General features: G+C 37.3%; 1 protein-coding gene across 2 annotated transcripts in view; it reads left to right on the top strand.

Annotated features, from left to right (window-relative positions):
• Window positions 1-6,155: 6,155 nt before the first annotated feature.
• The window catches only part of ulk4 (unc-51 like kinase 4), a 138,315-nt gene continuing 121,061 nt past the window's right edge, over window positions 6,156-23,409 (top strand). For both annotated transcript variants that reach the window (XM_056763081.1, XM_056763082.1), the window contains exons 1-17: window positions 6,156-6,354; window positions 6,454-6,591; window positions 6,720-6,819; window positions 6,931-7,070; window positions 8,077-8,248; window positions 9,186-9,287; window positions 9,390-9,473; window positions 9,555-9,630; window positions 10,098-10,196; window positions 11,091-11,188; window positions 12,425-12,494; window positions 12,622-12,688; window positions 13,678-13,785; window positions 13,937-13,997; window positions 14,646-14,839; window positions 16,143-16,189; window positions 16,924-17,002. In XM_056763081.1, the coding sequence (XP_056619059.1) occupies window positions 6,454-6,591; window positions 6,720-6,819; window positions 6,931-7,070; window positions 8,077-8,248; window positions 9,186-9,287; window positions 9,390-9,473; window positions 9,555-9,630; window positions 10,098-10,196; window positions 11,091-11,188; window positions 12,425-12,494; window positions 12,622-12,688; window positions 13,678-13,785; window positions 13,937-13,997; window positions 14,646-14,839; window positions 16,143-16,189; window positions 16,924-17,002 (1,635 nt within the window). In that variant the 5' untranslated portion in view covers window positions 6,156-6,354. The remainder of the gene's footprint in view (window positions 6,355-6,453; window positions 6,592-6,719; window positions 6,820-6,930; window positions 7,071-8,076; window positions 8,249-9,185; window positions 9,288-9,389; window positions 9,474-9,554; window positions 9,631-10,097; window positions 10,197-11,090; window positions 11,189-12,424; window positions 12,495-12,621; window positions 12,689-13,677; window positions 13,786-13,936; window positions 13,998-14,645; window positions 14,840-16,142; window positions 16,190-16,923; window positions 17,003-23,409) is intronic.

The raw sequence follows: 23,409 nt of genomic DNA, 5'->3' as shown, positions 1-23,409 counted from the left end.
ACAGTAAACAAGCACTGAATACTCAAATCGAAAGATCTGGTGACTTCTCATAATCACAGTTCTGACCAATATCTGGTGTGTGGGAAATTCCTTATGTACTGTACATCAGTTCCCATGACAACCAGAGGGCTGCACGATCTCACCCATAACTACTTACTGAGTCAAGATTTGTAAGATGTGTCTGGAAGACAAACAGAGTCTAATTTAATTTTTTCATGATTGTTCCTCCTATTCTGAAGCAGGGGGCGGGTCTACCAAATTTTTCGCCCCCCAACCCCCTAAATTGTTTTAGCTGACAATAGAAATAACTTACCAAATGCTCATACTCGTATTCTCGAAGACTATAACATAATGAACAGTCAATTTAATCACAGACAAATTTTAAATGTATGCATGCAATGAACTATGATTATATATCTGCCCAACCAGAATAAATGATTGATCCCCCAGCAGAACCAGTTTAGTAATGGGCCTGTTCTGCAGGGTTCAAAGAAACTAAATTCTAAATTTTGGAACAATTCCTTCCTAGAAGTCACATGATTCTTGTGTTCAAAACAGACGATGGTCTCTCTGATATATTTCCATTACAGAACCTGGAATCTTGTCTTTTGCACTATTACTTGTTCCTACAGTAAATAAAACATTCATTCAAAAATATATAGATTTCACTTGTTAAAGTGATACATGAATCAACTTTGTTTGCATAATAGCCAAAAGATATTAAGTTAGCCTTTCCATTTGACAGGTACATTTACCACAGCAGGAAGAAAAAAATATATAATCAATAAACAGCATCTCACATAAACTCCAAAAGTATTAATGGGAATTTGGTGACCTTGCATCTCATTACCTATCAAAGATGCCCATAAACTATTAATAAAGCAAAGCACTCAGTTCACGGCAGTATCAACGGTTGTTTATCCCTAATGCTATAATGCTCTACTTAAGTCTAACAAGTGAGAGAGGACTTTACCTTCCTTCTCAAGCACTTTGACTTTCAAAAGGGTCTTCCTATTATCTTTCAAAGCACATCGTCAATGCAGAGGCCACACTAAAGCCCAACCCCCACCACACCATCAAACTTGACACAAAGGACAACCATTTCAGATAAGGGAATAGTAGTTTATTAACCCCATCACATTGATCCATTCATTTCTCAAGCGGTAAATAAAGCTAGGAGTGTGATGATGCGGAAAATATTTGCAAAAAATGCAGTTCTCCTTAAGCCTTGTTGGTGGCTCAGGCCTAGTGTGAGTGAGCATGGCATGAAACTGTGTATGTTGGGTCATTTCCGCCTGCTGCCAGATATTGGGTAAGAGCTTCAACAAAAAAGCAAGACTTTATGATAAGGGAAAAGAAGGTCATTAGGTAAAAATAAATAGCTTATCCAGTCATATGTCCAGGGAATTCACAATGAGACTACCCACAGTAAATGTGAGAAGAAAGAAAAATAAACAGGACACCAGTGTGAAGAAGCTCAGTGGGACACCTGACAAAACAATGTCCTAGGACCTAACTGATCTAACATTATCTGTGTATGTATAAATACATTATTATAAACTTATTGAGAATAATTGATTAAATGTCTAGAAATGCAAAAACCCTAAAACAAGATTTAACCATCACCACTTTACGACATGCAAACAGACATTAATGCAAAACTATTATGACCCAAGTATATTTTCAAATCTTCTCTCATTCTTCAGCAAAAAACTTTTCAACTGCTAAGAAGGAAGAGGAAGTGAGCTCTATTATTAGAATATTTGTGCCACTCCGCTGTGACACTTAAGATTCAACTAAGAACATACATTATCTGTTGTGTTAAAGCACAGATAACACTGACTATATAGCATAAGTCAATGAGCGGTTCTAAAAAATATATCACAGGTCAGGTTAAGAGGGAAAGGGCTAATGTAGGTAATACATTTAATTTAACATATAATTGTAGATAGCTAGAGAACAAATGAAGAGTTCATTTGCAAAAACAGATAACTCTGTTTTTTCAAGAATCATGTTTGTTATAGTGTTATGCTTTTTACTGTGTTGTTAGCTGTATTTTATGAGATATTAATAATCACTTGCAGGTTGATTAATATTACTTTTGAAAATTGAATTATCTGTTTTTGCAAGTTAACTTTCCAAATACTCTTCTCATATTCTGTTGATGGTTATTTCATCATGTGATCCAAACATGTATAAACTGATATTGAAGTCAGCAGAAATTATGTTGGTGCTTTTTCTGTTTAGGGACAAACATCTAAATGAAAAGGCTTCAGAAAAAAAAGCAGGGCAGGACCTGATTTTATACTTCGAGAATCGATTGGATTGTTGGAAGTTGGAAGCCTTTCCATTGGACAGTCAGTTTAAATGTTACACAAAGAAGAGATGACATTTGGAGGGGAGGTTTCTAATTTTGCCTCTCATCACATTGATGAAAAAGATTATGTGGGCACACAATAACAAAATGAGCCGTTTTGATTTCATGGTGGCTTTAATTTATTTCAGTGTTTCACTGTAAGGATGTTTTGTTTTTGAACAATAAAATATTTTGGTGCTATAATGTCCAATCTCAAGTGTGGGTCCACAAAAATAGTTTCCCACAGGAACCGCCATTAAACAAGCTGTGATGTTAAAATACGAAATGGAACTAAACATTTGATGCTTCAGAACAGCCAAACACATAATGGGATTAAGATTACAGACCCAAATCCAATATCCTGCATTTTATCGTGCACTGTCAACACAGTACAAATGGCAGATAGTGGAGGAGGTCTGTCCGAGTGGACACAGAAAAGTCAATAAGACATCTTTTAGCTTAATTCCCTTTGGATGTTGACATTTATGCCATTTGACCTGAGGTTACATACAGCCTTCATGAGACTGCAATCAAGACAACAATGAGTGTCTAGATAAACCCTTCACGAAAATCAATGGAGTGCATTTAAAGGCTGTAGCCTTTCCTCTCGCAAAGAGCCTCGAGCAGACACAGATCATAGTATAAGACAGGATGATTAAAAATGCTGATGTCTGGAAAACAGGTTATGGGTAATTATATGATTTTATAATCCAGTAATTTAATCGTAGACCAGATCATTTGAAAAAGCATTTACACAATGCATTTGCTATGTCTGCAAGTGATTCTATGGTACTTTGATATAAAATGTTTCCACTTACTGTACTACTCAGCACTTGTGACAATGTTATTTTCCTGATAGTGTTTTAAAACCATGGTAACTAAAATGATGTAATAGCCAGACCATATTAACACAAATAAGTCCATTTAAGGCTTTGGAGAACAAATAAAGCAGAGTGGGACAGAAATACCGACACTTGTTTATAGCCGTAGCTGCTTTACTGTAGATTATTAAGAGCGATCTGTCTTTCAAACAGCCGAGCACATGCAGACAAATTTACTCTGACGCTAGTCACCATGAGCGACAGAGAAAATCTTGACCTGTAAAATAAACCACATATGGCTGAATGTAGCGTGAACTAATGCTCATGTGCCCATGCATGAGAACCACATATGCTGAAACAAATAACCCTGAAGTGAAAGTGTCCTAATCTCATGTCTCCTTTTAGCTACACTTTCCAAATCTCTTGGGAGGAAATTGCCATCTGTGATTTATATGACCATGAAACAAAAGATAGGTATCTGAGAAGGGCTCAGATGCATCCTGAAATTTGGACACATGATGCTTCAATGCAATAAGAAGGAATCAGCCAGGAATATTAAAAGAAAAGCACGAAATCTAGTTGAAAAGGATTAGTTATTATACACAATTATGGCTATGATGAACACAACATACGGTTTGGCTTTCAATTTTACATTACATAAGTACATATAGCTGAGGTTATATAGCTTAAAGAAAAACAGACTTCCCAATTTCAAACCCCAAATTCCTGAATTGTGAGATCTTTGACATTTGGACTAAGTCTTTGCTCTATAAACTCAAAATATAGGCAAAACACTTTATTCTGGGGTGTTCAAATTTGACCTGTTCCCTGATTATACATCTGCCATCTCAAGCTGGTTACCATATAGCATCTTAAATAAAAGACACACATAAATGATGCATAACATCTGTCCTAAGATAAAAAACACTCAGTTGTGCTCACATTATTTACAAATAGAATTAACTACAACACTTTATCTGCTTTTACATAGCCTACTCTTAAAGGTACGTACGATGTGTCATCAGCAAATTACATTAACTGTAAGGACAAAATCAAAACGTTTTAATCCGAATAAATCTTTTAATGTATAAAAAAGTAATTGAAGCTTATAACAATATGCTTTTTAAGGAACATCGCACTTAAAACTAACAACACACTATCTTAAAATCTACAACATGACTTAATGGCTAGGAAAGGCTGGTCCACAAGACTATATTATGTTTTTATATGCTTATGATACGTTGAAGTGTCATCTACAGTGAAGTTTTACCCTTTAGTTTCATCATGTTTCATTCTGAACACTCAGTAACCCTGTCCTCCTGTAGGGCATATGACTTGTATGATATCATCACCAAAATAGTGAGATCAGGTGATGAAATGAATGTAATACTATATCCGCTCTCTGCTCTTAGTTAAGAGAAACATAAAAGATCCATCCGTCATACATTTTCAAGTTCCCATCACCTGATGATGTTAAAGATATTATCTAAGACCAACAACTTTACACACAATACTTAGAAAAGTACAGATTTCCCTGACACAAATGCAGGACTATACAGCAAGTATTACAGTGGTGTTTCCCAGTGTTTTACTTTACGGGATAAAGCTTGGTCAAAGTTTTGGCATGAGCTCGTCAAACAAGAGTGAAATCAATTTTTAATAGTATTAAAGTAATGAGATTGATGTAATCGGATCCATATAATCTGCTTGGGTTGTAGTGAAACTCTGAAAGCTTATTAAAAGTTGCTGTCTAAAGTTTACAACTAGAAACAATGCCAGAGAATGGACGTCAGTGATCTATGAAACCATAGGCTATCCAAACCGTGGAAAGGGGGACAGTTGTTTAAAAAGGCCCAAAATGCTGTCTACTAAGACTGCTAACGTTTACTAGGTTTTCAACACAGTCACAAGATGTTTTAGACAGGCTACTGATACAATATATGAGCAATCAAAAGAGGTGCTATCTTACCACACGACGAAGGACGACCCAATGTCTTCTTTAGCTACTAGAGCTGACCCGAAACAAGCAGTAGACAATCCCGTTTCTGATTCAACAAGTTTATAAGACCAATGATTCGCTCGTATTTTCGCTGGCAAACTATATCCGTAAACAATAGCAGTGATCACCGGCTCTTTGAGTAAATGGACAAAGTATGAAAAGCAGCACAAGGATTCAGCCCAGTTAGGGGTTTCTGCTTTGTAAGGAGATCCGATCGTCGGTAGTTCTTCTGTAACGGAGCTCTGGGACGAAGATTAATGAATAAAAACGATCTCCTTGTCCAAATGACAGGACGTTTTGGTACCCACTCGAAAAGCCGGTATCACAACACGCTCTCACTACATACATGCGCTCGCTCGCTCGCTCGCTCTCTCTCTCTCTCTCTCTCTCTCTCTCTCTCTCTCTTTCTCTCTCTCTCTCTCTCTCTGAGCGTTACGCCACTCCCCACTCTCACAGCTGGGCTTTCACAATTCTTCCGCAACATATTGAACTCCCTTTTGCAACCCCTTCTTATTCGCAAATAGCACATTCTTATTATTTTATATACTGTCTAGTTTATTCTAAAATTACAAACCTACTAAATAACAAACAATAGCAAATTGTTAAAAAAAGGAGAAGCAGGTGGAACGTCACAGCGACGGATACTTGAATCAACCAGTAGCTGGTGTTGTGGGTGCGCATGCTCAGTGGGTCGTGATTTCCACACTGCGCGTCCACCTCTGTATCATAGCAACTGGGATCATCCAATAGTAGGGGTATACGAAACAATCTAAAGTTAACAACAGATCATAATAAAGGATATGATTATAGTTTAAACATTTTTTAAACGTTGTGCTGAAGAATACGTACTTTCTAAAACAATCATATATAAGTGGGGACATTAAAATAGTTATTTTTAAAAAAATAAGTGGGACCTTGTTTGAAGTAACCCCCCCCTCAGAAGAGCCAGTTTCACTTCCATTTTTTTGCATCCGTTTGTGTCAGTTGCTTACCGCGCGGCTTGTAAAGAAACTGAGGTGTATTGTGGAAACAGACATAAAAGAACGGATAAATGTTTAAAATATGAATTTAATCGCTTCTTGCACATCCTATTAGCATTTTATGCGCCTGTGTGAAAGTATATTGTTGTTAACGTTTTAAATGACCCGCGAGCTATCAAGTTCACGAGTTTCTGCCAGGTGTGTTTGAAGCATGACGTACAATGATGACATGTGTGTATGTTGCATGTACACCCAGCAGGTTGTGTTTATAACGTTATGCTTTTGTTCATTGCACAGATGGAGAACTTTATTCTGTATGAGGAGATCGGAAGAGGCAGCAGATCTGTTGTTTATAAGGGCAGGAGAAAAGGTAGCATACATTTCGTTGCCATCATCTGCAGTGAGAAATCCAAGAGACCTGAATCAACCAACCATGTATGTAAACGTCATATTTCAGTTGAATTTGTTATCAGTCTATGTTTTGCATGCAATTTAATTGAGAACTTTAAATGTACTTGTGCCTGTTGCTCCCCTATGTTTACAAAATCACATTATCTCTACAGGTTAGACTTGCTCATGATATCAAACATGATAATGTGGTGTCTTTCTATGAATGGTATGAGACCAGCAACCATCTGTGGCTGGTGGTGGAGATGTGCACAGGTGAGATTCCCAACAATAATGTGTGCATATAAAACATCTTGTGTTATTAATGATTTTCATCATTGAGTTTGATTTTGTTTTTGTTACTTTGTATTTTTTCTTTTATTCCAGGTGGATCTCTGGCAGCACTCATTGCTCAGGACGAGTGCTTGTCTGAGGACGTAGTGCGAGAGTTTTCCATTGACCTGATAAAAGGTCTTAAACACATCCATGACTCTGGCATCATTTTTTCAGATCTAACACCTGCAAAGGTATACGCTTTACACCTGTTAGGCACTCCTTTGTGATATATGTCCACACAGAGATCTCATGTTTCACAGACTAAGCAGAGTTTCATAGCAATTGTGCGGGTGGACGGGGAAAAACCTTTTGAGCAATTCCATGCAAATGTCAACCTTAACGGGTACTTTGCCCAAAAATGACTTTCTCCAAATCTGTATAATTTTTTTTTTCTGATTTTCTCTGTGTTCATCAGAACAAATACATTTATACAGATTTGGAGCACTTCAAAGGTTAGTAAATGATGACATTTTTTTTCATTTTTTAATGAAATTTCCCTTTAAGATAAAAAACTTTTCACCGTTCTTATCAGATGTCAATATTTGGTTATTTAAATAGACGGTCAATACATTCTCTGAGAATTAATATTTTAAGATTTGACTGAAATGTCACATTCATAATGCTGGAATTGGCCATCTGTGTTTTTTCTAGTTCTCGCAATGCAGAATAAATTGATTCAGCACTTTTTTGCTTATAAATAGCTAATGGTATTTTTTACACTTTGAAACCCACTACCATCTGTATCTTATTTTAAGGCACCAATAAATCTTTCAATTATTTGTTAACCAATGGCCTATGATTCATTTTCACCTGTTTTAAGGATCTGCATTTGTCTTTGACTTGATCACTGGGGGCTTTTCGAACATTAAGACATTAATTTCTTTAAAGCTACTTTGAACTACTATAGACTATGAAAATATACAAATAAAGAAGACGTGACTATGCCAGTTTGATGTGTAATTTAGTTTTGTTGTATTCCTTTCAGGATGTGTTGCTTTGTGGTCTTGATATTTCTCTGTCTTCATTTGTTTTTCTGTGTCTTTTTTGTTTTTGCATGCGTTTAGCTCTTAAGGTAAAGCATTCTGTAGCAAGGTACTATAACTGCTTTAGACAGAACGTTTCATCACATAATATTGTGATCGATAATAACCCAACTATATTTTTTAATGTCTGTACCATGTGCCTTCGTGTTTGCAGATATTGTTAGATGGACCAGGTACTCTGAAGTACTCTAATTTCTATCTGGCCAAAGCTCAAGGAGAGAGTCTGGAGGAGTTCTTCACTCTTGTAATGGCAGAAGACACAGCAGCTGGTGACAGCAAAGAGAAAATGATCTCTCTACAGAAAGACATCAAGAGCAGAATTCGAGGTCATCACTGTTTTATCACTTATTGCAACGTTTGCTTATTAGCTGCTTTATTCTAACCAACAACTAATGAAAACTAATGCTTTCTATCATTCGTCTTCAGTTCATCATAAACATAATATTTGTTTTTTTTCTGTGTCTTTGGTGTGTGCATTGTATTAGACACTTAAAATTGCAAAAATGAAAGTGTCGGAACATAAGATGCATTCTATCTAAAAGCGAATGCTCACCCAGACCTGCCTGAAATGCCTCGTGTAACCACAACCCCACAAATCTACGTCAGTATGATTTGACTAAGACCGCCCAAATGTATACGCAAGTAAGGTGGCCGTACCCGCAGTACAATTGCTTGGTATATGTAAGAGGTGTTAGATTTCTGTCACACGCTTATAGTATTCGACCTATCACTACCCACTGGTTAACTGGACAATCATAGCACACCTCGCTTTTCAGAGCGATGAGCTTTGAAAAAATTTGCGCGTTTCAGAGATACGGGTCAAAGAGGAGATAAAACATGCACGGTATGTGGAAAATACAGCATTTTTAACCTTAAATCGTGTATAGACATTGCATTACATTTTTAAACATTGTACACGATTGTATTCGTTTTAGCCGTGTCATATGACCTCTTTAACCAAAACATAGCATACCTATCCTCATGTTATACTGTGTTTGTGATGCATTTATCATTGCCATGCACGTCATTTTAAGAAATGATTAGTCGCGATTAATCGAAATGCAGCCCTGAATTCCAGAGAAGAGTTTTTGTCAGAATTGTCCACCAAAATTGACTCGGGCACATTAAGAACCCCTTTGAAGCAGTTGCAAAGCTTTGTGGAAAAATTCAAGAACATGTCTAAATATCAACAAATCACCCATTTATGTAAGTTTTTTTCCCCCAGTATGTTCACTGTCCGTTTGTCACTGCGTTGTTGCGCAGGTTCTCCTGTGTATTGTGCTCCTGAGGTGCTGAGAGGAGCAAACTCCAGTTTCAGCAGTGACCTGTGGGCCTTAGGCTGCATTCTTCATGAGATGTTCACAGGTTAACCATCTTACCTCAATACATAACCTTCAGTGTAGCCATATGCTTTCTTAAATGTCATATTAAATATATATTTTGTTTACTCTTTCCTTTTTTATTCAGGAAAACCACCCTTTTTCTCTGACAGTATGACTGGATTAGTTGATCTCATTTTAAATGAAGATCCTCCAACTCCAAAACAGAAAGGTTTGACACCAAGGTTTTGTTCTATGCTATTTTTTTTTTTCTTGAATGATATTAAGGTTAATATTTTTTTTCTTATTTAAGGGCCTTGTTTCTCACAGCCCAGTACAGAGTTTGAGAGTCTGGTGACTGGTTTACTTCAGAAAGACCCAGTGAAAAGGTACAAAATGTGTTTTTAGGCTTGCATATGATATGGAAGTAAAAACAAAAAAACTCTAAATTGCCAAACTTGAAATTTCAATATTCTGATTTCAGTGTAATGTTTGCATGTCATTGCTTTAAACATAGTTCATTTTTTCCAGAACCTAACTTAATATAACATTTTACTATATATTATCTTGTAAATAAAAAGTAGCACAATCATTGCCATTTTGTAGCCTATAGTGAGCAATCAAATCTGTTTATTTTAATTGAAAGATTCCACAAACTATCTCACTTCTTTCACTATGTGCAGTAGTGGGGCCAGTTTATATACCATTGATGGCGGCTTTATTCTTCTTTGTAGGTTAACGAATTCCAAAATAGAGATTGTTTTGCTTCACACAGTCTTTGCATGTACCACACTATTGAATCAGTCACATTACATTTGCATTGTACTTTCAGTACTCATCTGTGAATCCTTTGTAGGTTAACCTGGGAATCTTTATTGTGTCATTCATTCTGGAAGGAAACATTTTCTAAGACTCATCCCAATTCAGGGCAAGAGGATTTACCTCTGATCTCCAGGTACATGTACCGATGCTGCACTAACTTGTCCAAATTTATCTATATTTTGAAGTCTGTCAAGTTTTATTTATCACTACACCACTCATGTGATCCCACACAATCTATGATGACATCATTCATTCAGAATATTGTGCCCATGCTAAGATCCCTTAAAAGAAACTAGTGTTTGTATATGGGTCAATAGATCATCTTGTGCACAGAACCTCTCATTCAAGTTGATGCAGTGGGTGGGAAAACAGCCCTATGGCACACTTTATACACTCCCTGTGTGTTCGGTGCAGTACCAAAGACAGAAAGCCTTTGTCCCACCCTAGAAAGCACAGCAAAAGCAGGTTATAAAAAACTCTCTTGTGGTACTGCTGCTTCCTCCATTGGAAGCAAGCAGCGTTGCCTCTGTTCTAAACTCATTTGTTCCATGACCTTTGGACTGTTACACTTGTATGTTTATGCCATTTTTGAGACATTAAGTATGTAAAGGAGTAATGAGTAAAGTCAGTGACCTCTAGTTTCAGCACAGGTCAGGTAGTGTTGATAGTGCGTAGGTAGATGTTTCTAGAAATAAATCTGTGTATTGTTGGGCTGGGATTATGCTTTGAGATAGAGTCAGGTTCGGTAAACAAAGACCATTGTGATGTCACCCAGAAAACTGTGTGTCTGCAGGACCAGACGGCATTTCTTCATGAAGATTTACAGGGATAAATCACCCCCCAAAAAAATTCAGTTTGGAACAATGAACATAAGCAATGTTTTTAGAGTGAGCTCTCCCTTTAATTGTCAAGAAATGTTTGTAAAATCCCAAAATAGGATTAAAATTTTTTATACTAGATATATAATTTCTTATGACTTGAATTCAGCTTTCCTCGATTTTATTGAATGTGTTTGTGTGTGTTTTAGCCTGCATTTGGCGTCTGGGGTCTCTCGGACAGCGGAGGAAAGGCAGAAAGTACCTGCTGACCCAAGCAGTCCAAACCACAGCAAGTCCTTCACGTTAGGTAATGCAGCAGACACGATAGTCAGCACGTCCCTCCTTGCTCTAATTCACAGTGTGCCTGTAAAGTGCTTATGCATTTTATACTTGTAGTATTATCTGTGTGTATATGTGTGGTCCTCCAGCACGTACACATGACAGTTATGTCAGCCACTACAGATCATGTTCTGTTGTCTTGCTTTGCTGTACGTATGATTTATGCATGCAGTATTCAATCACGCACACACACGCTGCTCTGTGTACTTTGGGATTAGATTGCTTATGGTTAATACCTCCGGTGCATTATCAGAGGAAGACTACACGAAAAGAGTGCCATTACGTAACCTTGAATCAACTGAAATGCTTTACATGGGCCAAATCATGTTAAACCTTAATCTGTAGGAATGGCAGTTCATTTCAGAAGAAGGATGTAATTAAAGTTACTGTGTAATATTGAGCAATTATAAAAAGGGGTAACACTTCAGTATAAGGTTGTAGTTGTTCATTAGTTAATGCTTTTTAACGTAAACCAACAACGAACAAAAGAATTGATTAATCTTAGTTCATTTTGATTTCAGCATTTACTTATTCATTTTCAAAACCAAAAGCTGTAACTGTTAACATTAAAGATCCAGTGTACGAAATCTAGCGGCATCTAGTGGTGAGGTTGCGAACTGCAACCAATGGCTCAGTCCACCACTCACCCATCCCTTTTGGAGCACTACAGTGGCTGACACAAAGACTACGATGTCATCACGTTTTCGCTTCTTTGCTGAAGGTTACGAAACGAGCTCTTTAGAGCAGTTTGTCTGTTTAGGGCTACTGTAGAAACAACATGGTGAATTCCATGTAATGGTACCCGCGGTGTGTGCAGATAGAAATAGCTCAGTCTAAGGTCATAAATACATAACAATTTATTACTATTACTATTATTAGGTATTCAAACACATCTGTACACATACTGTAGGTATGTATGTTACATTGCATTTCTATCAATAGATCTTCCAAAAATGACTACACATTGTACCTTTTATGCACTAACATTAACAATTGTATTGGCATTTTATTGGCATCATCAAAAATTAAAAAATGCCGAAAAACTGTAATACATTTTTTTTTATCAGTGAATGACCCTGTCTACTCAATTGCTTGTTGTACATTTCTTTAATAACATCTATTTGAGCAGTCTTTTTATATTATACAGTCACTGCTGTATTATCGTTTCTGGTCTTTGTGATGTATTGAATACTTTGTGTTGTAGATAATGTAATTGAGTTTAGACCAAAGTCTGGGCTGGACACTGATGCGAGAGAGGCCATTTTCCTACTCAGGTCTATATCTCTCAGATTCACATTCATTCATGAACAATTTGAAATGGATACCTGTGTATATGGGTGTTTTCTAAGAACATAGAATTAATAATTTTACTCTTGTGTGTCTGTGATTCATATTAAAAAGCTCCAGACCAACTCCAAGAAAAATCACTACTGCTAGAGAGATGGAGGACAGAGGCCCTGACGCTCAGGTGAGTGCATGTGTTCTTGTGAAGACGTTGGAAGAAATTTAAAGGGATAGTCCTAAGATTTTAATTTTGTCACGATTAACTCACCCTCACGATGTTCCAGGACTGTATAATTTTTAGTTTTTCTGCTGAACATAAAAAAGATATTTGAAAGAATGTTTGAAACCAAACAGTTCTGGGGCACTATTGACTACCATGAAAAATGTACTATGGTAGTCGATGGTGCCCCAAAACTGTTCCCACATTCTTGAGTTTAAAATATATTCTTTGGTGTTATACACAACAAGGAAATATATACGGGTTTGAAACAAGTAAGTAAATGAGGAAATAATGACAGAATTTTCATTTTGGGGGAACTATCCCTTTAAGACATGATTTGTATTGAGGTTATTTTGAATGGAATAAAATTAGCAATTTCATATTTTTACATCCAAACACTAAGGATTTGTTAAACATTTACATTTAAGCATTTGGCAGACGCTTTTATCCAAAGCGACATACATTGCTTTACCCTATACATTTTACATAGGTATTTTGCAATCCCCTGGGATCGAACCCACAACCTTGCGTTATTAACGCAATGCTCTTACCACTGAGCTACAGGAAAGTTAAAGAGCCAATGCAACAACATAAAGGTCTTTTTATTGTAATATTTTAATTTAAAGGATCAAAACCAAGAATGCAAGATGTGGAATGCACTGTGCAGTCAGTTTAATATGCTTGTTCAACAGCTGATCTCTGGCCTGCCAGTGGACATCATGTCAGCAAATCTCTTTTGTTTAACCACAGCACCATCTTCTGGATATGTTCAAAATTACATTTACATCGTAAAACACAACGATGACCATTTTACTGTATTCCATTCTGTAAACTGATTTATTGTTGTCTTACAGTGATGCAGGAACAGATTTGAATATTACGGAACGGTGCTAAAATATAGTGACATTTAAACCGTATAAAATGAGAGGCGTGTGTTGTCCTGTGCTTTGTAGGAGTCCAGTGTCCTGGCGGAAGAGCAAAGTGACCTGAACAGCTGCATTAAAGCTCTTTTATACACAGACAGTGGCACTACGGTGACGCCCATCATGGATAACCCAAAGGTAACGTGACCTTCAGCATACATTTACAGCCTACACAACAACCTGCAAAAGGATTGACAGGGTGACAAAATTTACTGTCTGATGTGCCTTTTCCATTGTATTATAAGCACTAAAACTAATGTTGGACTATAATGTTATGTTTTGTCTCTAGATTTTAAAGGTGCCTCCAGTTCGCTTTGATCCAAAAACCCTTTGCGTACCGGCACACTCAGGTGAACATTAATTGATTTTCAATGTGGATGGCATTTAAAGGGATAGTTCACCCAAATATGAAAATTTGGTAATCACTTACTTACCCTCATTTCATTATTGTACATGCATGACTTACTTTCTGCTGCAAAACAAAAAAGATAATATTTTGAAGAAGGTTGGTAACCAAACAGCGGCAGTACCTATTGACTTGCATTGTATGGACACAAAACCAATGCATGTCAATGGGTTCCGCAGTGGCCTGGTTACCAACTTTGTTGTTTAAATTTTGGGGAAAACTATCCCTTTAAGAGTTCGTAGTACCTTTAATATTAGAGGTCATGATGCCATTTTGTCTGTTAAAATAGATACAGCTTTAAATAAGCCATGCACATGTTGCACTAACTGAAAAGTGTAAACATGATTCAACCATTGACAAGTTTCAGACTGAAGTTCCTGTTCTTCTGACTAATGGCATATGCGATACATGTTTGTCTTTATTTTTGCAATTATGTAAACTTATTTGGCATAGACATCACGTTACTCATTTAATATTTGGCAGTACTGTCTGTTCTTGCCTGTCACTTAAAACGATTCAGGTGATTTCTATTTCTAGTTCTTACATTTTACACCAGATTTTACACAAACTGAAAGCTTCTCTTTCTCCTCAGCTGACCGATTGTCAAATCTGAGTTCAGAGGACTGGTGTCAGTTTGTGCAGCAGGTGTGTGCTGTTCTGGAGTCAGTGGACCGGGCTGGATCAGCCAGCGTCACAGCACCACGCACTAAACTCAACCTGCTCTGTTACCTGTGCACCGTGTGTAACCACAGAGAGACAGCCACACGCCTTATACACTCCCAGCTGGTGAGACAATTCTCTCATTAAGATTTATACAAGTTTAGGCTCTAAACTTGATATTCAGAAGAGAGCATTACTTGGGTGATTTTTAGTTTAAAAATGATTTGGAGAAACATATGCTCTAATCATTACATGGATAAGTAAATACAGCAAAAACTTAAAATGAACATAATAGGAGGACCTAGATATTTCAATTGTGTGAAAGGACCTTTAGTAGAACATGATCAACACACACCAAACAGCTGTTCTCAGTTTTTTTTCTGCCCTGCTTTCAAATGCCCTACCCCTGAGCAACACAAGCATTTAATGTACATTTACAAGTGGATTAAAAAAAAACTCACATTCATTTTTGCTGCATTCAATTTGGTGCGACATTGCCCAGAGGGGGCATTTTAAAAGACAGTGAGTTAAAGAGATAGCTCAGTTAAAAAGGTCAAATTTCCCATCATTTGCTTGTTTGACGGACTTCTGCTGAACACAGAAGAAGATATTTTAAAGAACAACGACAATAAACCCCATTGACTTCAATCTTATGGACACAAAACCCCTGACACATTTCTCAAAATATCTTCTTTTGTGTTCCACAAACGAAAGAGTCATATAGAGGTTTTGAACCACAATAGAGTTTTGCACATGCCTAAAGAAAATGCACATAGGCTTTTGTTTAGAGCTGGCAAACTGGAGATCATACCTACTGTGTCATTGCATTTTACACAAACTGTTCTGTTTTTTTCACATTGTTATTTAGTACCTTAAATGCTGTTATGGGGTGTGTAGATGACTGGGAGTGGGATGGTACTGGAATGAGGGAAATAAAACAATAGTCTGTAAACTGAAGAATGGGTGTCTCGCCTCGGTCATAAAATGACTTCCTTTTCTTTCATCTGTGGAAACTTTGATCAGGGTAGTTGAATAGATTATTTAAACATGAATTGTCTGGTAAAAATATCTTGATGTAACACATCCGTTTTGGGTTTGGACATTGTGTATTTTATTTATTCGAGTATAATTTGTTGGTGTCAATGCTGATTAACCAGTGCTGAGAATTGTACTATCCTCCTCTGGCCACCAGGTGTCTCATCACCATTACCAATTTATCTGTGTATATGACCTGTATATCTTACCCACTGTTAAATATTTATGACATAAGCACATGGAGTTTCCCGAAAACGTGACATTGCAGGCGTTATTATTATGATTAATGACCTATAATATGTTCAGAAATCTTTTTTACACCGAACATGCTATAATAATCATTCTTGTGTAATTCTGCTCACCTTATTATTGTTTTTCTCTTTTTCTGATGCAGTTTCCTGTGCTGGTTCAACAGATGCGACTCGCTCCTAACTGGGATGTGTAGGTGTTACCTTTTTAAATCAGCATCGAATTTTGTGTAATCTACAGTTTCATTGGTATTTATTTTCACACATTATTTAGGAACAGTTGTCTCCCAAAAGTCATAATTTGTCTTTAAAATAAACAGACATGCAGTATTATCAGATGTAATTACTGGTACCGGTCTCTGAGAAATGCATGGCCTGTCTTGTCCTCTCTGGCTTTGAATGGAAGGAATGACAGGCATGTGTCTCACTGGCCCCTCACAGGCTTACAGACTCTGTCTCTACACTACAGTCACCAAGCAACGGATAGGACACCTTTAGTGTTTAATGGCATTGAATACCAGACTTATGTACACTGTTTATTTAAAGGGACAGTTCACCTTGAAATCATCAAAAACTTTATTATTTACACTCATGTTGTTCCAAAGCTTTGTGAATGTTCTTCCATGAAACACAAATTTTGAAGCTTTAGTTTGCGGTTACTATCATGACAGTTTTTTTCTGAAATGAATAGTAAGACCATCATTCCTTCATTTTGCATGAATACAGAATTTACATTTTTGGGTGAACTCTACCTTAAGACTATTAAGATATCTGTATCTTGTGCTGATGATAGAATAAACAGATGTTGATACTAATACAGTAAATGTACAGATAATTACAGATAAAGCAGACGATATTTCTTAAAATGCACAGCTGCAAGGTGATTCCTCTGTTGATTTAGTTTGTTTATTCATCTTTTATTTATAGAAAAAGCAAAGTGATGAGAGCCATTGGCTTGTTGGCCTCCCATTGTACCGAGCTCAAAGAGGACGTTCCTATCACAGAGGTGAGTGTATATAGGATGTTGTGTAACCATTCAAGATGGCCATGCTTAAAATCATTTTGTAAAATGTAGTTGGAATTGTAAGGAAGACCAGCAGGTGTCACTGTAGCATTGCCATAGCTTGCTTGTTCTCACCTCTTTCTCGGAGGAGAAAATGCCAAACAAAAATGTTTTCCCAGCTACCGTTCAAAAAACAGGAAATCTAGTTTTTTTTACAAGCCAAGTGTGCTTTTGTCTTTTTCTGCAAGTAATTAAGCAAAAATAGCTCTCTGTGTTTGGCCGTTCAAATTCTAGCACCCCAATCCTAGGTTTTAAACAGGTTAGTTTTATGTTCTGTTACTTCCCCACCAACTTCCTCACTTCTTTGTTAATGGAGAATTTCACAGCTCTACCCAGGCTACGTGCGGGCAGCAGCACAAAATGGCCGTTCGCCGTAACCCAGCTCGGCTGAATTATTGGTTGCGTGCGATTTTTTTTTTTTTTTTTTTTTTTTTTTTTTTTTTTTTTTTTTTTTTTGCCACAATACAGGCTCAAACTGTGTAGCTTCTCAGGGAAATCCTCCATAGTTTCTCGCTGTTCTGGTCTCAGTGGGTCGGTATTGAAGAAGTGCTCATGGTGACCGTCTCTCCCCAGCACACTACAGGGGTTCTGTGTCTGAGCTGCCGATCCTGTCATGGCGATTTCTCTCTCTGCTTCTCTTTCAGTGGAGAGAGAAGAGAAGAGCTGCGTTCTTACAGTTCCTCAGTACACTAAAGGGCCTTGACCCTGGTTTTTGTAAATTTTGAGAATTTTTATTGAAAAGGAGTGTAAATATTTCTGCTGAGTTCTATTGACAGGTTTGACTTGTGTGTTAAAGGCTTCATTCAAAGAGAAATACACATTCTTTCATTATTTACTCACCACTCTTGTCATTCTAAACGCATACGCTGTTGCACAATTTTTTTTTACCTATAAATGTAGTTCATTCAGATGATAATGTTTTGTTTATTCAACTGCACTTTGACATTTTATGTGTGAGCCCTTTACATTTGAATGGATTTTCATGCCTGGCAATATTGGAGTGTTCATCACTTGGAAAAAAAACCTTGACGATATAGTTTCTTGGTTATTTTTTGGTGTTTTGTGGTGAGGCTATTGTGAATTTATATATGCATCATTAACTTTTGCCTCACGGTCGCCATCTCTGTTTGAAATATAAAACTGCAGGTTACTTAACTTATCTTTACATGTGTTCAAAAATAATAGATATTCCCCGCCAAAACTAACCCAAACAATAAAATGATATATAAAATATTATTTATTATTATTATTATGACCTTACAGTTGTGAATCGAAGCGAGGTAAGGACAGGAGACAGTGTATGTACTTTTACAACAAACGATTATTGGTTATTTTTTACCACTAAAGGTACAGATTGCATCTTTTTTAAACTTCACAGTTTTATTTTTCACACTTGGCATTAATGGGCCTTAAAGGAGCTGTATGTAACATTGACACATATCGGTTGAGCTTGGTATCGCAGTCCAAATTCAAAATCTTGGTGAGGGTTTTTCCCCACCCCTCCTCCTCAGACTTGATGCTCACAGGAGTTGCCAGACACTTAGAGGAGTGTAATGGAAAGCATCAACTCTTACATTGTAAGTTTATATGATCATTTATACATTTGCAGTTGTTTTTTGTATGCACATATGACTAAATCGGCAGCTCGTTTCAGAGGTTGTGTCCTCCGGAGGTCGCTGTTACGGGACATCTTGCATAAGTTTTAAGATATAGTAATTCTTTCAAATTTTTCAACATGATAGTACCGGAAAGGGTGGAATCTGCTATCTCTGACCCAGATCATTGCTGGAGTATGCTGTGATTGTCGCCAACTGGCAACAGAGCTGCCGAAATAAACTAGTGGGTAAATTGTCAGTGGGCGAGTCACACGGACCAAAACAAAAACAGACATTCCGGCACCGAACGCACATTTCAGAGTAGAATAACTAGTTTCAGATATACCCTATATAATAAAATATACATTGTTAAACAATGGTTGTTCATGTTTGTAAAAAAAAAACGCTTTATATTTCACATATTTCGAGTCTATTGTTCACCGCTGTCCCCCCTCTCACAAAACGACTGGATTTCTTCTGGTCTATATAAAGTCCCTCCTTCAGAAACGCTCTGATTGGTAAAGCTGACTAGGTCTGTGGTGATTGGTTCCCAGCTTAGAGTGTTTGAAGATGTCCCACCCATACCATATCAGCGAGCTTCCGCTTCTCAGGCTGTTGTGATTGGTTGGTGCCCCTCTCTGTGCACGTGTATTCATAAACTTTGGCTTTTAGCGATAACAGTAACAATGGCGTCAACTTCACTTTATCAGTTAAAAACATGCGGACCGATCAAAGTGTAACGGAGGTCTGCTAGTTCATGTGCAAATGTCAATCTGTGTTAGAGATCACAAATTATTTTCCTACTATGGGGAGGGAAATGATACCGGACCGAATGGCGTCAGACCGGTTATATTAATTAACATTAATAACAGAAGCATTAGTTTTGCCTTTTTGTATTGGACCAGAGTTGGATAATAAAACAAGCAGCTTGACCAGGAGACATTTGTAAGCAGGACTTCAAAGGAAGTTTCATAGAAGTGTTTTAGAGGTAGAATTACACAGAACAGCTTTCACAGCCGATGTTTAAGTCATGGTTATTTGACATCATGTACCCGGGAAGTAGAGGGCTGTAGTCCGATTCCAACCGTTCTCTGTAGTCCTTGAAAAGAGAATTCTGTTAAAGACAATATCACGGTTGACACTGAATTTTGAGCTTTATCATTTTGCAGGTATTATTAATACTCTGACAGCAACATTACACACTAACTAAAGGTTAGAAAATGGGATCGCGGGGAATGTGGCCTTTAATGGACATTTTCCTTAAACATCACGGAATAATGCTGTGACACTTCAGATCTCGCTTCAAAACTACTCGATAATAATGAATAATTTTTTTAAAATGGGAATACAGCACGTTCTTTACCAATGAACTACCAATAAAGTTACTTTATTTACCGCATATAAAGGAGGAATGCAATAAAGCATCTTACAGCTTTTTTCCTGCGAACTCTTTCGCTGTCCTCCTGATGACACGCACGTACTTGCTATATGCATTGATTTTGGTTATATTACTTAATCAAAATGTTTTTATCATGCAGCGCAAAGTTCAGTCTAAATAGCGAACTACGTGCATTTAGAGACAAACTGTTTATTCATATTTATATGCTCAAGCATTCAATAAGTGACACATGTTTGGAGACAGTGTACACATTCATTTGCGAGCCATCTGTGGGTGCGTGCGGAAGGAGCTGCTTCTGTATACCGATCTCACGGCACAGAAGACACAGAGAGACGCGATCCGGCGCTAGGTCATAGCCAGACCCTCTTACTCATGTGCACTGAGGGTTTCGGTAAATTTCTTTGTACTGATAAATATTGGAAAAATACTTGTAATCAAATAGTTCTTGGCCACCATGGACTACCATAGAAGAAAAAATGGCTTTATAAATTTCTTTGTTCTGTTGAAGACCAAAGAAGATAATTAGGAGAATGCAGGAAAGAAAAGTGTTCTGGAGCACTTTTGACTACCTCTGTCTTTATTTTTGTCATTTTTTCCAAATATCTTTCTCTGTGTTCATCACAACAAAGACTTTAATTAAGATTTGTAACAACTCGAGTGAGTAGACCTAAATGATGACAACATATTTATATTTGGGTGAACTGCCCCTTTAAGAATGACTTCTGTAAAGTAAATAATGAATGTATAGTTCAGGTTTAAAAGAAGGAAGATTCTATAGGAGCTGTAACCGTCGCAGTAAGAGTATCCCTATAGCTAAGTTTTACCCACAGGCTGTATCCAACATCTATAAGAAACTTGGGCTAATTCGTCGTCATGGCAATGATAAAAGCTTCTATAAATAGAAATGTCGCACAGGGGCCTGATGCAGAAGGCAGGAAATTACAGAATTACAGGTAGAGCAGAAAAGTTTTGTTCTTCTCTCTCTGTCTTCCTGAAACACTGGGTCAATCTCCCCGTCGTTCTTTCAGTTCTATAATCCACTCTGAGACCCTCTATGTCTGTGTTCTCCATGAACACTTGAACACTAAGTCTAATGAAGTGGTAAATTAATCATTGTCCTTGGCACCAGCAATCCCCTGTGCCCCTAGTCTAAATTCACAGTTTCTCTCACAAGTGCGCCACAGCATCTCCCCTGACCAATCCCATTTACACTCTACTAAGAATTACAGCAGAGCCGTCCAAAGGAGCCACTGTTTGGATGAACCAGTTTCATTTTTACTTCTTTATTTATTTTAGTCATTTTAAAGTTACTTCTTCCATATACATATTTCATAGAGAAATGCATTAAAAATCCAGATTCTGTCAGCGCATAAAGGGATCGCCATCTGTGCCGGAGGGAGTGAATATTTCAGAGTTGAATTTTAAGTGGCACACAAGAGTATCGGTGTGATTGGAAACCAGTGAAAGAGTATCAAGGGCACTGTATTTCTCCCTCGCTTGTCCGCTGGACGTCGGAGACACAGTGTTTGTCTCATCGACTGTGAATAATATTGATCCTGATCTGAGCACGTCCCCCCCCCTCCAGTAACTCCCCATTTCTGTCCTTTGGGCCTGCCTGCCAATATTATTATCGGGGATCTAAATATAAAGTAGCTGGTTGCTTTTTCTGGATGTGCTCCTAGAGAAACTTCTAATGTGAGTTTCTTGATTTGTTCTTTTGTCACATTTTGACAGTTTGTTGAGGAGAAAATGCTGCCTGATAAAATGTTCTAATTTAACTTTACGCACTATGCAGTGGTTTATTATGTAGTTTATTATTGATCAGTAGTTGATTTTTTTTATCAGTTCTCAATAGCTTTTTAAGTTATATGTAATATAACAAAGATCAAACAACATTCTTATCCTAAACGGACAATGGAGAAAAACTCAAATAATTTAAATCCAAAGCATAATATTAACAGGCAAAAAGTAATTTAAATAATGAACAAATTATGACAAAAAGAAAATGCAGAAGAAACGGCAAAATTTATTTCCGTCAGATAGTTTTTTTCATCTGATAAAAATAGCAGGCCTACCTAAATCCAAAGCTTGGCTAGTTTAAAAACTCCCTTTCAGATTGCACAGATGTCCTGGGAATGCAAAGATAACGTGTCGGGAAGCGCAATTCGTTTGCTTTCAACCAGCCAGGATTAATAAGGATGCAAAAATTGTCTTTCAGCTAAACTGATATTAATCAGATGTACCATTCCTACGCAAAATACAAACATTATTTATTATTTATGCATCTTTCATATTCGTATTTTTACGTCACGTTTAAAAGAAGGCAGGGAAACCAAGGGTCGCGCTCATCCTTTCCAAAGGGCATGGGAGGCTGCCGATGCTAAGCATCCATGAGATAAGTTTATGTAAAGGATAAATTGATTCCTAGCACCGAAATTCCCTTGCAGTAGCTCTTGTTCTAGCTTTCCTTTGCTGAGCTTCATTTTGCTGCGGTGTAGACACATCGGGAAGACAGAAAAGTAACAATTGTCGAGCGTCTACATTTAAAACAACACACTTGATCTTGAGCAAGACTGCCAGTGACGCGCTTTGTTTTGAGGAGTAAAGCCATGACAAATGTGGCCTCAACAATCAAAAGATTTAACACTTGTCCAGTTTTGGACAATTTTAATGTATAGCATATTTTTCTTTCATGGTTAAACGGTCAATACTGCTTCAATGCTCATCAAACTGCTTGCGAAGGGTCAATAATGAACCATCTTAATGAAGTGTATTAATTACTATGCAAGACCTGACGTCGTGACACACACATGCATGTTCGGTATAGATGATCAGAGCTTATGAACTGCAGATATATAAACAGAGACAGCTGTTCTTTAAACATAAGATCCTATTAAAGTGGAAATCACGATTAGAAGGAGGAGATTAAATATTGAAACCAAAACACGGTTTAGATTACCTTCATTTGTATTAAGGATATGATCCTCTTTATGTACACAAAACGGATGCGTGGTGCATTTATAATGAGGGTTAATATACACATTTAAATGAGCCTACCACGGTCAGTCTCAGCGTCTCCAGTCTTGGTTTCCCTGATTATCAGCTCGAACCCAGACCTGATTTCAGATCAGCGGATGGAGCATGTGTGAATCCTGCAGTTGCATCTCTGTACAGCTTAAACCCACCAAAATACACTATAGCTTAAAATACACAACTGCAGCCTATCAGTGTGTGTCATAATGATGTTTTGTGAAGCTGGATAATGTACGCGCGTGTTTGTGTGTGTTGATGGTAATGATACATTTTAGAGGAGGAATTACTTTGCATGTGCACAGCTGAATAAAACAGCTTCTCCT

This window comes from Triplophysa dalaica, chromosome 12 (genome assembly GCF_015846415.1).
Source record: "Triplophysa dalaica isolate WHDGS20190420 chromosome 12, ASM1584641v1, whole genome shotgun sequence".
Lineage (NCBI taxonomy): Eukaryota > Metazoa > Chordata > Actinopteri > Cypriniformes > Nemacheilidae > Triplophysa > Triplophysa dalaica.
Note: the sequence above shows the minus strand (reverse complement) of the source record. Positions and strands in the feature narration are given on the sequence as shown.